Below are 15,123 nucleotides of genomic sequence, written 5' to 3'. Positions count from 1 at the left end.
CTTGAGTTAATAAAGCACATAGGTTTTTTTGAGGATTTTTTTGTTTGGTATTTTTTTTCCTTCTTGCTGTGCTATCAGATTTAGGGGCCAGAAGTCATAGCTACATAGAGTGGTTTAGGCTGCTTACTAATTGACATGTTAACAGTAATCTCCTTTTATTTAAGGAAGAAGCCATTGTTGATAGTTCATGGTGAAAAGAGAGAATCTAAAGCTGAATTGCTTGCACAAGCACGCCCTTATGAGAACATCAGCTTTTGTCAGGTAATTAACAATAGTATTGTCCTTTCGTTGAAATTAAGCCTTCTATTGCATTTAAAATCTTGTAATGGATGAAGAGTCACACACCTTATATGGGAAATCAAGAATTTGTTATGCTTTAAGGAGTATATTTACTAGGACCATAGGAGCATGGTAACTATGTTCCTGGTCTTACATGATTATGGTAGACTGTCACCTGCAAAAGTTTTACACAGAACAGCTGCCTACAGAAATGTTATGAAGCTCACAGAAGAGCTGCAGACATTCTTCACTAACACGTTACACTCAAACTTGTAATCTCTGAAAAGCAAGCACTTTTTGTATGAAGTGTGGAACTTAGTCCTAGTGTTACCTTAATCTTAAGTCTCATCAAAGAACTATTATTGTCCAAATATCATTTACAGAAAAAATACTGTTACGAGTAATTTCCATAATACTGTTAAAATTGCTATCAGCACACTTCCTGGCACGTAGCACTGCTTACACTTTTGCTGTCCCCAAGTCATGAAGTTACTAGCTTTGGCCTCGGGGAGGGTTGTAGTTATGGCTTCTTGCCAGCATTTCAGGATTTTGTTAGGTGGAGTATATTATTGATCATGGGGATATCTTGTTCTTTGTTAGAAGAATGATCTTGGGATTTTCTTTCTTCCTTCCTTCTCAGGCAGTCTTGTAACTAAGCTTCCTAAAGATCACTGTATTGATGCCAAGCAAAATGAGTTTTCAAGGCCAGGATTTCTGGGCTGCTGTGTGCTATACTAGTCAGGTGTTTGTGCTAAGTTGTGGAGTAGCAATGATTTTGTATTAAGATTTCAAATGTGTGAACACTACATGTTTTTGCATATAACATTCCCTTTTCACACAGCAAGAATTTGAATGTGGTATGTCCCATATGACAAGCTTGTCAGTGTATTTAGTAGCAAGTAGTAGGGTAAAAATGGTGTTTCTGATGGTTTTCCTATCTGAGTATACTGCTTCAGATTCTTCTGGTAGTCTACATGCATTCCATTATGTTGGTAACCCAAAATGAAATGTATTTTAATCTTATCCTCCACACTCATGCTAAGAATAATGGTGGAGCCATCACTGGCTAAAAGTACCTTCTTAACACCTATAATTCATGTTTCATTCTTTAGCTAGCAATTGTGCTGTAAATACTCTTAAAAAGCAAAGTGCTGATTAAAAAATAAACATGAAAAAATTGTCTGGTTTTGGTTTTCTTGCAGTGTTAGCTGTTAAGCTGCTTGTAACAGTCATCTGTGCTTTAGAGTTGCAGGGTAGTTGAGGTTGGAAGGGAAGCTGGAGGTCAACCAGTCCAACTCTTCTGCTCAGGCAGGATCACAAAAATCCAGTTGTCCAGGACAACATCCAGATATGCTTTGAGTATCTATAAGGATGGAGACTCAATAACCTCTCTGGGCAACCCATGCGAGTGATTAGTCACCCTCACAGTAAAAGTGTATCTTGATGTTCAGAGGTAATCTCCTGTGTTTACGCCTGTTGTCTCCGGTCCTGTCACTGGGCACCACTGAGAAGAATCTGGCTCCCTCTTCTTTGAACCCTTCCTTCAGGTGTTTATACCCTTAAGGTACTTACACTTTCTGCAGTGTGGCCATGTTTTTTCTTTAGTGGGGAGTCCAGAGATGGACCCAGTACTGCATGGGTCCAAAGCTGAATAGAGAGGAAGGATCACCTTCCTTGAGCTGCTGATAACTCCTAATGCAGCCCAGGACATTGTTAGTCATCTTTGCCACAAGGGCATATTGCTGAAGTTCCTGCTGGACACTATGTTGAACAGGAACCAGCAAAGCTGACTGTTTGCAAAAATACTGCTCGTAAGAGACCAGAAATTCTGCTGGAGCAGTTCCACTAGAGTTGCATTGCCATTTAAAGACTTAGCTTCTAGAAGTTAGAGTATATTTAAAGCTGTTAAGGGGAAAAATAATGTATTTTGTGATCTGTCCACTAGAGAGCAGTGAAATGAAACAAAATGAAGCGGCACCTCTCCTCCTTTAACATTCTTGCATATAGGGATGCACAATAGAAATTTACAATGACTGGCTTTTTTATTTTTTTAGGCCAAACTGGATATTGCATTTGGAACTCACCATACGTAAGTAACAGACATGGTGCAGAAATCTCTGCTTCTAAAGATGACCATGGAGTTGGTACATGCAGTTATTGTGACTGGACTAGCAACTAATGTCTTAATCTATCTTCCTATCCTATAAATACTTTATTACTGTTTATAAACATATAAACTTATTCTGAAGGCATGATACATATTCATGAAACTTTAAAATAGTATCTTTCATGTCCTATGTGTATCTATTGCATTTATCTGCAATTTATTTTCAAGCCATAAAACTAAATTTCATAGAAATTTCTGAGTTTATGGTAGATAAACAGCTTTTTTTGCCATCCCAGTGGTTAGTTATGTACATACGTTCCTTTAAAGTAGAAGTTGGGACTTTGAGAAAAGACTTGGGCTGTAATAAAATCAGCTGTAAGCAAGGGCCTTTTAGTCTTATTTATTTTATTTTTTTTTTTTAAACTTTCTGCAAAGGAATAAGTTTATCTGAAGAACATGGCAAATACAGAAAGTGTTCTGCCAGTATTAATTTTTTGCTTTGGCAAATCAGTTGCATGAGATGTTAAGCTGTCCTGTGGATAGTCTGCCTGCCATATGACCTTGGCATGCACATGGATTGAAGTCTGAGTGTTTGCACTGAGTTTTGAAAATAATTGTCTTGGAGTATTTTCATCAATTGTTAATTTCTCCTACTCTATACTTAAAATAGGCAGTTTTCTATTTTTTTTTCTTTAAAGGAAAATGATGTTGTTGTTGTATGAAGAAGGTCTTCGAGTTGTGATACATACATCCAATCTTATTGCTGATGACTGGCATCAGAAAACTCAGGGGTAAGCAACAATCTCCAGCAGATGTATGCTTTCTTTAATACTTTCTGTAGGTATCTGCTGCTGGAGACAGGACACCAGGTCAGATGATCCTAGTGCTACAAGTTTTACACTCCTAAAATAGAACTATCCTGCAAAAAGAAAAAAAAAATCAGACTCAGAATGATGGTAGTTGTCTGAGCCTGAACTCTCCTTGCTTTCTACTGTAAACAAAATTGTCCTGACCGAGCTGCTACCTGATTTAAGATCTTTTATTATGCAATGCTGTCTCTTTATGAACAAAACTGCCTCACTGTAACCTATTCTTTGTCCAGATCTGAAGCAGCTATTTAAAAATTACTTTAGTACTGCAAGAATAATGTGACTGTACAGATGTTTGCTGTGACTGTATCCAGAATGTAACCTGATAAATGGTGGGCACCATTGATTCCAGTTCATATAGTATACTTTCTTTGGAAGGAGTTTTCTTCCTGTTTTTATTTGGTAGAAGCTTTTAAACTTGCCAGCTTGGGATATAGTTTTGTTTAGAGCACAAAAATAGGACCAAGTGACATATTGATATAATGCCCATCAGGCTCTTTTCTTGGCTGTTCTTACAGATACTTTTTTTTTGTTAATCTCCACAGTAACTCGGGGTATAAGATTACTCCATTAAACTAACTGAAAATAGCTTTTCAGAAGTTACTGTTGCCTTGACATCCATTTTTACTGCCATTAAATGCAGCAAAGTTTTGAGGCTTTTTACTTGTCTGCAGCAAGCTCTTATAGGAGACTGAGTGGCAAAATTATAACCACTGATTTTTTTGGTCTTTAAATCTTTTACTTAGGGGATAGCTTTAGTGTCTTTCGCTTGTTAGCCTTTCAGAAAGGCAAGCAGGCATGAAAAAATCTATTTGGATGCTTAACAAATTGTCCTACTTGTCAAACATGAAAACATTTTTCCCTTTAGCTTTTGCACGCTGCCTGTTAATACACAGGCAGTATTACCAATATGATGGCTCACTGGCTTCTCTGTTTTATAGGCTTCTGAATTACAAAGGATAGTGTCAATGCATTTTAAAGTTGGCAAGGTGGAACCTTTGGTTTCAATGGTCTCAATGTGTGACTGCAAAGGAATGCTATGTGCTTTCACCTGTGTATTTTACCAATTTATCCCACCCTATTTTACTGAGATGGGATTTTTTTGAGAGTCAGGTTATCACTGTGGGCTACTCTTCAAGTTGTTCAGAACTTGCATTGTTTTAATCACGTAGAAAATCTTGGTGAAAGGACTACTGGTTGGTAAGTCTAAGCTTGAGCTTTTTATCAGTGGTGACAGCTGTAATTATATGCATGGATAAATGTGTTGAGATTGTTTTTATTTGAAAGTATTAATTTTAACAGTATTGAGTGTAAGACTTGATGAATTTGTAAAGGTAAGTTGCTTTATAGTTACTGTCGCAATAGATCTCTCTAGTATTCATTTACGACCCTACTAAAACTGTGTGTTAGTGTGGTGTCCTTTGTTTTTGTGGCTTTGTTTTTAGAATATGGTTAAGCCCTTTATATCCAAGGCTACCTCAGGGAACAAGTGATTCTGCTGGTGAATCTGAAACTAATTTTAAATCTGATCTAATAAGTTACTTGATGGCTTACAATTCTCCTACACTCAAGGAATGGATAGATCTGATTCAAGAACATGATTTTTCAGAGACAAGGTATGTTAACTTATACTTCTAATAACTTGCATGCTTTTTTTAACAGCTTACCCTGTTTCAGACTTAAATGCTCAAATGATCTCATATTGAAAGCTTTTTATAGTTATGCAGATTATGTTGAATTGCTGCATTTGTTTTCTAAACATACATTTTAAAGGTATAAAAGAGGTGTCTCAGCAGGAACTTGATAGAAGGTAGCTGAAAGTACATACATACATAACTTTGCCTGTTACAGGCATGAATTGTGTCTGGTAGGCAATGTTATGTTAAATAATTATGTACTTTGTCTTCAGTCTTCTCAGTATCACATTACCTGTATAACTTGTAAATTAAGCATCCTTAATTGTTTTCTTTAATAGATAAATCTTGCATTTTTACAGAAATGTTGTAGTTACTTCAGACAGCGTAAATTTTCTTGGTTGCTTAATAGCAGTTTTATAAGCTGGCAAAAATTAGTTGGAAAAAAATGAAAATGGTTATAAACTGTGGTGGGAAAAGACTGGCACCTAGTTTAATACTGTAAAAGAAGTGCTTTTTTTTTCTTTATATGGGGTCTTGCAAGATTGGAGGGGGTAAAAAAGTATGTACCCTACAGCTGGGTGAGCTAACAGCCTTAGCTGCTGTTCTTATTCATGCTGTCACTGCCTGAGCATGCACAAATTGGCTGAGCCCTAGCTGGTGTATTTTTATATGGGTTAGGGAAGAATCGCTTACTGGGTTAAAGATCAGTTCCTTGCCATATAAAATATGCAGGGGACATAATCTATGGATAGATCTATGTGTGAGATGCAGTAAAGAAAGCTTCTTAAAGCATCTGTGTTTTTGTGACTCTGCCGGTCTATCTTCTGTTTTCAGGGCCAAGTCAAGCAGGTTACTAAAGCATTATTAGGAAGGCAGTCTAAAAAGCCGTACTTTGCATCTGAACTAGTAGGTGCCCACATGAAAACTTGTACCCAAATCTGCTGATTTGAATGTAGCAGTAAATTGGCTGTAACAAATCAACTTTTTGTTATACTGTAAATCTTAAGTGTGAAAGACTAAACATTTCTGGTTGCCCTTGTATATTCAACATTGCTAATAGGTTTCACTTGAATACCTTAAGTACTTGACAAACCAGAATACTCCAGAACTGTAAATAACCTGGTGTTGTGGTGGTTTTTTTTTTGTTGTTGTTTTTTTTTTTTCTTCTTTTTGTTCTTAGAGTATATCTACTTGGTTCTACCCCTGGACGATATCAAGGTAGTGATAAAGAAAAGTGGGGTCATCTTAGGCTGAGAAAGGTATCAAAACTGTAACCTTTTCTGCTAATATTTTAACTGCAAATGCAATTTTGGAGAGCATTCTGTAGTCCTTCCAATTTTTCCAGCTATGATCATTTACAGTTTAAGTGAGCATTAACATAAGCTTGCAACTTATGGTGTAGACTTTCCACATAATATTCCTGGGCAGTATTAGCATGGTCAACTTGTGGTCTGAATTGTCCTGTGCTTGCAGATATCTGAGGAGTCACCATCACTCAGATGACTTTCCTACCTGCTGTTGGTGTTTCTAACAAGTGTGACGCTATCAAAACCCAGTCTTCTGTGGCTGGGAACGAAATATAGCTGCCTTCAAAGGCACTTGCTGAAGAAAGATATGTTGATACAGACTTGCCTGCACATAGGGAAAAGGCTTATTTTCTTTACTTAAATGTTAAGGACTATTACAGTTCCTTCTTCCCTAATGACCTGGCAAAAAGCCATCAAATTGAAAGCCAGTTTGCACATGTCATCAACCTGGTCAGGTTTTAAGTTTTGTTCTTTTATGCTTCTAAGTTGGGGTCTGTTTGATCATGACAGCAGGCCTGCTGATAACAGATGGGGTACACCTGTCTCAGATGGGAGAAAAAGGATCTTTACAGAGGAGTGAGCAGGGCTCATTGGAAGAGCTTTAAACTAGATTTGAAAGGGGGAAGAGAGAAAATCAGGCTGGCTAGAGATAAAGGTGGGGAGAGCATGCCAACATATTTTTCTTAGTAAGACAATGAAAGCAATGAAAAAGCTTGTAAAGGCAAATGTTTCTGAGATAAAAAGATTATTTTAGTGACAATGCAGATAGACCTGGCAATACTACACTGATGACTGAAGCCATTTAGTTGTGTGGCCTCTCTAGGGGGGGTAGGGGGTGGGAAAGGTAAATCTCATATTTGTCTATATCCATCTGTTTTTAATGTGACTTTAAATTCCATTCACAGCTAACAAACTCTTCTAAAATCATTATTTTGATTTTCTCTTAAATTGTTCTTTTTTCCCTCTTGATGCAAGCTTCTATTGTAGCTGGGGCTTTAGGATATGAGAGGAATTTTATGGATAGCAGCCACCAATTATAAAAAGATTGTTCTTTAATTTATTGTGGCTTCTAAAGCTGATTTTTGATGTGTTTAGGAAGAGCTGCTTATATTCTTTTTAGCCATCATTTAATGGCTGGCTTTGGTGCCTTTTGGATAGAACTTACGATGTTTGATCTTCTCTTGAAGGAACAGTGGGTTTATTTGGACAGCCTGACATTTTATTGCAAAGTTAAAATGATAGTGTGAATGCTAATCTCTGTCAGGAGTGAATTATAGATGTTATAATAGAGGATTAAATAACAGGTCATATTAAACCACTAATTAAGGTATTCCTTGCCTGTTGAAGTTTTAACAATGTTTTAATTTCCATCATTAGCTTTTGAAAGAGCATGCTTTGTCAATACCAGCGCAGGAATCCTGGCCTGTTGTTGGACAGTTCTCAAGCATTGGTTCAATGGGAGCTGATGGGTCCAAATGGCTATGCTCAGAGTTCCAGGAGAGCCTGGTGGCTGCAGGCAGAAGTGTGTTGGGTCTTAAATGTGATGTTCCAGTTCATTTGGTATGTCTTTTAGATGCTAGCGACCTTTATTTAACATTTGTTCATTTGTTGTTTAAGTCTTAGTCACTGGTTTGCTTTTAACTTCTGGAAGACGTGAATGTAGCTTTCATCCTGAAATCATAAGAATGCCACTTGTAGTATAAAATATACTGTATTTTCCATCTGCATGACATTAGAGCATATATAATCAAAATTATATCCTTACTCCATAGCTTGTCTCAGTTTTGTAGATGCAGCTGTTCCTGCTCCTGAGATGTAACTGAACCCTGAGTGATTAATACCTAAACCAAATTATTTTCTAACCTGGTTATTTGGTTATTAGCACAGTTCAGTGGAGGAGCAGGAGCTTGTTAAATCAAGGAGAAAATGCTGACAAATATTTGAGCTATGAGTCTAAAATCTCAAAATAATGTTGACCACTGTGGAAGGGGTTGAAGCAAGACTGTTTGAGTCTTGCTAGCTAATTTTGGTAAGCTCTGCAAGAGAGTTAAAATATTAAAGACTTCTTGTTACTGGTACACAACGAGTTTTAAGTCACAATGTAATTCTGTTCATTCTGGAAAATAAAGATTATAAGGTTTTTGTCTCAAGTTTTCTTTTAATGTGTTTTTTGTTTGAAAATTGGTAGCTTGTGTATTTAGAGCTGTGTTATTAAAGCTGCTTTTTTTTCTCCTCCATGAAGGTTTATCCTACTGTGAACAATGTGAGGCAAAGTCTGGAAGGCTATCCTGGTAAGCAAGTGATCATAATGTTTTGCAAAATAATTTCTCTGATGTTGAATGAACCTGAATTTCTCAGCAAAATGACAGCTTGATAGAATAGATGGCAGTAGAATCTTTTAATTAGTCTTAATGGGGCTCTGACTCCAGCTCTCTTATTTTGATTGAATTAAAAAAGCTTTGTGGGCATTGATACATAATGGTTGCTGTACAGTCATGTTCATATGTCATTGTATAGAAAAAAGAGTTCATCTCGGTGTTCTAACTACAGTCATGCTTCTGTTTTGACAGAAAGTTCAGGTTTGAGTGTGCCATGTTCTCCTTGTCTCTTCTTTGCAGTGTCAGCCTACACATTACACACAGTGGAAAATAAGATGTTTCTCTACTGTTAGTCACTTGTTAATATTATAACATGCAGTTGTTCTGTTCAGTCTTCCCATGTTTGTGCTCATGAAGTCAACATTTTGTATAGAAAGCATAGCCCCAGCCAACCTAAAGAAGGAGAGCAGCTGTAGTATTCTGGTGCAGTGAAGCTTCTGTTTCTCAAAAGCAAGCACTTACATGGGTTACAGCCATGCCTAATGAGGGAGTTGTCTGATGTCAGTCATAGAATCTTAGAATGGTTTGGGTTGGAAGGGACCTTAGAGGTCAGCTAGTTCCAACCCCACTTCCACTAGACCAGGTTACTTAAAGCCCCATCCAACCTGGCCTTGAAAAGTTCCAGGGATATGTCAGCCACAATTTCTCTGGGCAACCTGTTCCAGTGCGCCACCGTTGTCACAGTAAAGAATTTCTTCCTAATACCTAATCTAAATCTGCCATCTTTCAGCCATTCCCCCTTATCATGTCCCTACATATTCTTGGTAAAGTCTCTTTTCAGCTTTCTTGGAGACCCCTTTAAGTGCTAGACGGCTGCTCTAAGGTTCAGCCTGGAGAAGAGAAGGCTTTGGAGAGAAGCCCAATTCTCTCAGCTTTTCCTCATAGAAGAGGTGCTGTAGCCTTCTGATCATCTTTGTGGTCTTCCTCTGGATTTGTTCCAACAGTTCCGCATCCTCCTTATGCTGGGGGCCCCAGAGCTGAATGTAGTACTGCAGGTGGGCTCTCACCAGAGAAGAGCAGAGGGGGAGAATTGCCTCCCTTGACCTACTGGTCACACTTCCTTTGACACAGCCCAGGATACAGTTGGCTTTCCGGGCTGTGAGTGCACACTGCTGGCTCATACTGAGCTTTTTGTCAATCAACATCCTGAGGTCCCTCTCCTCAGGGCAGCTCTGAATCCATTCTCCACCCAACCTGTATCTGTGCTTGGGATTGCCCAGACCCAAGTACAGGACCTCTGTTTATCACTGGTTGAGACCACATCTGGAGTCCAGCTGCTGGCATCCCAGTACAAGACACACTTGAGAATACTGAATCAAGTCAAGGAAAAGGCCACAGAGATAAGGGATTCGAACAGATGTCACACAAGTTGAGGCTGAGAGCACTGGATAGTTCCTCAGCCTGGCAAAGAGAGCTTTACTCGAAGACCTTATCAATGTGTGTAAGTACCTGACAGGAGAATGCAAAGTAGAGGTAGATTCTTTGCATGGTGACCAGTGAAAGAACAAGAGTTAATGGACACAAATTGAGATACAGGAGATTCCAGTGTATGTTTACAATAAAAATGTTTTCTGATGTTTAAATGGAACAGGTTGCTCAGAGTTTGTAGCATCTCTTCTTGGAGGTACTCAAAACCTGCCAGGACACTGTATTGAGCAATGTGCTCAGTTCAGCCCTGCTTTGAGCAGGGAGTTATTCTGTATGATCTCTCTCAGCTACTTTCAACTTCAGCAATTCAGCCATTCTTTGGCATTGTTGAATCCGTACACGTGTTGCTGTTCCAAGCTGGATACCTATGCTCCTGTGTAGTATGGAGTACCTGTTGAACTCTTCTAACAGTTGGTGTAATTTGAACACCCCGAAAAGCAATGCTTTGTCTTTCATTTGAATTGATCAGTGCTGGGATATAGAAACTGCAGCCAGTGAGTTTCTAGGTATATATGGTTCACACAAGTAAGAGTCTTTTGAAATACTGATAGTCTATACCACCTGTTTAGCAAAGTTAGTAACTCTTGAAAGTCAGAGGTGCAATCTGTACAATGGTTCCTTAATTTTGTTTCATATCATAGAATAACTTGGTGAATTACCTAATTCTGTATTAGTGCAAATGAACAGCTTCATAGACACCTGCAGCTAATGAATTCCTGAGAGTAGTAAAGCTTTTGTAACAGGTCCTTATGGTGTCTTCTAGGACAGGTTAAATGCAGTAGGTTTTGTGTTTGGTTTGTTTCTAATACACAACACTAATATTCAGTGTAATCAAGATTCTGATTCTTCTTTGTTAAATCCATTTCAAGAAATCACTATCTGCATTAGCAAAAGGCCAAATCAATACAAATAAAATTTTATTAGAAGTTCTTGCTTTTTAAAATAATGTTGTTTGGTAGTCTTTTTCTGAAAGTTGGTTGTTTTATTCCCTCTAGCTTGTATGGTTAATTATTCTAATCTGTTTAGATCAAGTTGTATCATAAAAAATGACCCATAAATGTCTATCTTCTAAGAGGACTCAATTCTGTAGCATGTGTAGTTTCTTTTCTTCCTAGTGTAAATCTGCTACTTAGTGTTTAGAAACTTGATAAATTATAGGCTTGAGAAAAAAAAACAGGAAAAAAAAACAAACAACTATATACCATTTTATACTACTGGAATATTGGAACCATTTTCTGAAAGTAGGTCATGAGGATAGTAGAGATAGCTTACTCCTCAAGATTCTTGCTGCTTTTAGAATGTCTTTCAGAAAATAAATGTACATGTTCTATTTTTTCCTGAAGCTGGTGGCTCACTCCCATACAGTATACAGACAGCACAGAAACAGCTGTGGTTGCATTCCTATTTTCAGTAAGTAGAACTCAATTCTTTGTTGGTTGTTTTGTTTGTTTATTGTGGTTTTTTTTCTTAGACTGTATATTTAAACTTAGGATGCTGTAGTGTTCAAGTGTTAAAAGCAAATAAAGGGGAACTTGTCAGAAGCACTGTATTCTTAAACTTGTTAAAATAAAAGCCTTTGGCTCCTGGTCTGCTGGGCTTATCTTCAAAATGTGCTACTTACCTGTTAAAAATGATACTGGATACTGTTGCTAATGGAGGAGGGCACTACCAGATTTTGGATTCTGGGAACTCCTTTTAAACTTTCTGTCTCTGAACTGGAATAATGTTACTCTTCTCCTCTTTCTCTCTTTCTTAATTTATAGTTTTATTTCACTTTCCCACTTATGCTGCAGTATTGACAGGATGTTAGCTGGGGCACAATAGGGCTAGCAAGGCTTTTTTGAGTGCAGCAGTCCTGCTGCAACAATTGTTACTTGTGGTAATATCTTTTGTTAAAGGTGCCTGATGTTTTATATTAAGAACTTCTATTTTCCTGTACTGCTAATTTTGCCAAATTCCATGTTAGATTTCTCCCTCAGGCTGAAGCTTTAAAAACTTAGGCGTGTTTTGAGAACAATGGGAAAAGTTGTTTTGCACAGATTAAAAAAAAAAAAAAACAAACAAAACATAAATCTGGTAACATAAGACCACAGCTTCCCCTCCTTTTCACCAGAAACTTTTTAACTCTTCCATGTGGAAGTTGTTCTGGTAAGATACTTCACCCTTATATAAGTAAGTGTGTGAAGTTGTATGTGTGTGTATATATATTCAGAGGGCTGAGAATACAGTAACTATTTGCAGAAAGCTTCCTCCATTCTGGAGTGAACATGATTACTGCTATGAGCCTTGCTGGTTGATGTCCAAGGAATGGAACTGGAACACAAAGCGTGTGAGGCTTTGTTTCTCCTGCCTTTGAAGTGTGCTCTCAGCATACTTAGCAAGGGAAGAAAGCTATAGGTACCTTTTGAGATTGTTCAGTCATGATTCAAAAAGTGAGATCATAAAACTGGGGTGCTTGTGCAGTTTTAATTCAGTTTCTATAAGCATATAACTGGTGAGAATATTATTGGAAGAAAAATACTTTTTTTTTTCTCTTTAGTGCACAGAATGTTACTTGATAATGACCTTAGCCATTAATTTATTCATTTTCAATGAGAAAATGCTCACGTGCCTGTCTTATTGGGTATACTGTGGTCCTGCTTTGGTGGCAGAAGGGCTGTTTTAAATTCATCTGGCAATTTGCTTGCCAATGGGAGTTGGCCCTGCATAATTGCTCTGTAGTGACCACCCAGATACCTATGCTTACCCTGCAGTAATACAAGACAGTCTTCCTTGAGGAGGCCTGCATATAAACTATTACCGTAGAGCAAATGATACACATCAGCTTCTTATCTGTGGTAACCCAAGAAACACAGAAAATTATAGGTCCTGTTTCAATAGATAAAATATGTGATAAGATCTTCTGAAGACTTGCCATAATGCAAAGCTTTGGGTAGTAGATGGATTAGAGGAATTTGTCTTTACTTTGCTGGAAAACAATACAAAACCAGCAAGAAACTAAGGATCCTACCAGAGTTGAAAGGAGAGAAATGCTTCTATACTTGGAGTAAAGGAGAAGGAATAGCTCCTTTTTACAAGTAGCGGGAGATTTTAATGGTGTTGGTAAATAGTGTCCTATAGCCTCACCTAAAGAGGTAGAACCTCTGCCCTAGGCATACAATTTTTATGTCTGTGGTCTGCTTTTCTGTATCTTTTGCCAGTTGAGTGTATTTAACCTGAAATGGCACTTTGAATTGTAATTTCTCAAAAGAATAAGGCAACTAAACTAAAACTTAAGATCAGAAAAGTGAAATCAATATTAACAAAGAATTACTAGTCTGCTTTGTCAGATTAGCTACTGTGTAAATGGAGCAATTTGCTCAGTTTTCTCTCTGGTAAGGTTGCTGTGTTTTTCTTTTCAGCATTCGGTATTACTGATTGATAAGGAGAGATTTGCAGTGCTCAGTGGTTTTTATTAGTTGCCACTTTTGAAACAGTTGACCAGTTTTAACAGTCCATAAAACATTGTATTTTAATGCTTATTGTAATTGATTGGCTTTTAATACCAAGTGCCTTATGTTTGTGCAGTTGCCTTGTCATATTTCAGTTTTCAAAGAATTGAAGTTGGTTTGAGAAGAGTTTTTGACTTGCTGTTGACAAGTCCATAATCATAGTTTTGTCACAGCTTTGTGTTCTTCAGGCCTGTAGAGTTTTGAGAACGTCTTTCTTCTCAGTTAGAAGAACTGCAGTGTTTCCCTAACATCATAAATGAGAGATACAGAGGACTTGCTGTTCTTTTATAGTCAAGACTAATGGTGTGAGTTGTTTTAACTATGCTCAAGCCTTGTTGCCAGTATCTTGAAACTGAAAGCCCATTCATTGTTTGAAGTAAGAATTGAGTGATGGAACAGGTGATGTTGTAGAAAACTAGTTATTGCTGGCCTGGTTATGGGTTGAATGTGTCTGCATTGTGAGTTTTCAGGATGTTAGGATTATCTGGCTTCCCTTTCTCTATAACCCTATTTGTAAAGGGGCCTATGTCTACTCATTTACCGCATTTGTGCAAGGAATATCAGGCACTGGTGGCAAGACATACTTGCTTGTGTATGTCTTCCAGCATTTAGCACTGTGATTGCTGTGTAGTCTCCTTTTCAAACTCAAAAATTCACCACAGAATAAAAGAAATATTTGTCAAACACTTAAAACCATATGTTTGGAATTTTGCAAGTGGTTAATAACATATAAAAGCAACAATTTGTAACCACTCACATTTGTAGTACAGTGCGAGTGCAACATGTTTTCTATATTGCACAAGATACCTTATTCATGGTAGAGAACACTTCTCTTCCTCCGCCCTTCAAAAAATACTATTGGGAAAATGGAGGGATGGAAGGGACAAAAGCTGTTGTATTGTAAGTATTAGAAAAGAGATTACCTCTTCATTGCACCAAATCATCACATTAGAGGCTATGTAATTAAAAAGAATAAAGAAAAGCTACTGATTGGAATGCCGCAGAAGACTGGGAGTAGCAGCGAATTACTGCTAAAGTATCAAATTTAGTGATTTAAAGTCAAAACTAAGCTCTATGGGTGATAAGGAGTTCTAGTCCTAGGAGTGTAAAAATAACTAAAAAAAAAAAAAAGGCAGAAAGGCTTTCAAGTTTACAGTTCAAATTCTGATAATATGCCTTTTCTTTACCCCATACTTGGGCTTTTAGTTTACGTGGTACCATGACCTCTAACTGTCAAAAAAGCTGTGATTCTGCTCCCTAAGATTTCTCAAGGCTCATTTCATTTAACTTACCATATTTATCTCTGAGACTGAGTATGCCTGAAGTTTACTGCAAGGTGAAATCAGTCCTGTTTATATCCTCTGCCAGCTGTGTTCTTATGACAAGTTTACAGCTTAAAATGTGTTAAAGCCAATTTGACTATAAGTATCCTGAAATTGTTTTATTGGCATATGCTTTCATCTTTGCTGTGTAAAACAATTGCACTTGTATTTTACTTGAGGCTTTTTTGTAATCTCTTTTTGCCTTTTTATTATCTAAAATATGCCAGGGAAATTCCATGGTGAGGCTGAAATTTAGCTGTATTAATAGATTAAATGAAATATTGTACCCATTTGAAACCACTTCC

At 37.4% G+C, this 15,123-nt stretch overlaps 1 protein-coding gene across 2 annotated transcripts in view; it reads left to right on the top strand.

The window, feature by feature from the left end:
- TDP1 (tyrosyl-DNA phosphodiesterase 1) overlaps window positions 1–15,123 on the top strand; it is a 47,181-nt gene that overhangs the window by 4,516 nt on the left and 27,542 nt on the right. For both annotated transcript variants that reach the window (XM_031049428.2, XM_005149499.3), the window contains exons 5-12: window positions 165–261; window positions 2,334–2,368; window positions 3,085–3,177; window positions 4,701–4,871; window positions 6,073–6,151; window positions 7,577–7,759; window positions 8,442–8,490; window positions 11,349–11,415. In XM_031049428.2, coding sequence (XP_030905288.2) covers window positions 165–261; window positions 2,334–2,368; window positions 3,085–3,177; window positions 4,701–4,871; window positions 6,073–6,151; window positions 7,577–7,759; window positions 8,442–8,490; window positions 11,349–11,415 — 774 coding nt within the window. The remainder of the gene's footprint in view (window positions 1–164; window positions 262–2,333; window positions 2,369–3,084; window positions 3,178–4,700; window positions 4,872–6,072; window positions 6,152–7,576; window positions 7,760–8,441; window positions 8,491–11,348; window positions 11,416–15,123) is intronic.

The sequence above is a fragment of the Melopsittacus undulatus genome, chromosome 4 (assembly GCF_012275295.1).
Source record: "Melopsittacus undulatus isolate bMelUnd1 chromosome 4, bMelUnd1.mat.Z, whole genome shotgun sequence".
Classification (NCBI taxonomy): domain Eukaryota; kingdom Metazoa; phylum Chordata; class Aves; order Psittaciformes; family Psittaculidae; genus Melopsittacus; species Melopsittacus undulatus.
This window is presented reverse-complemented; position numbering and strand designations above follow the sequence as displayed.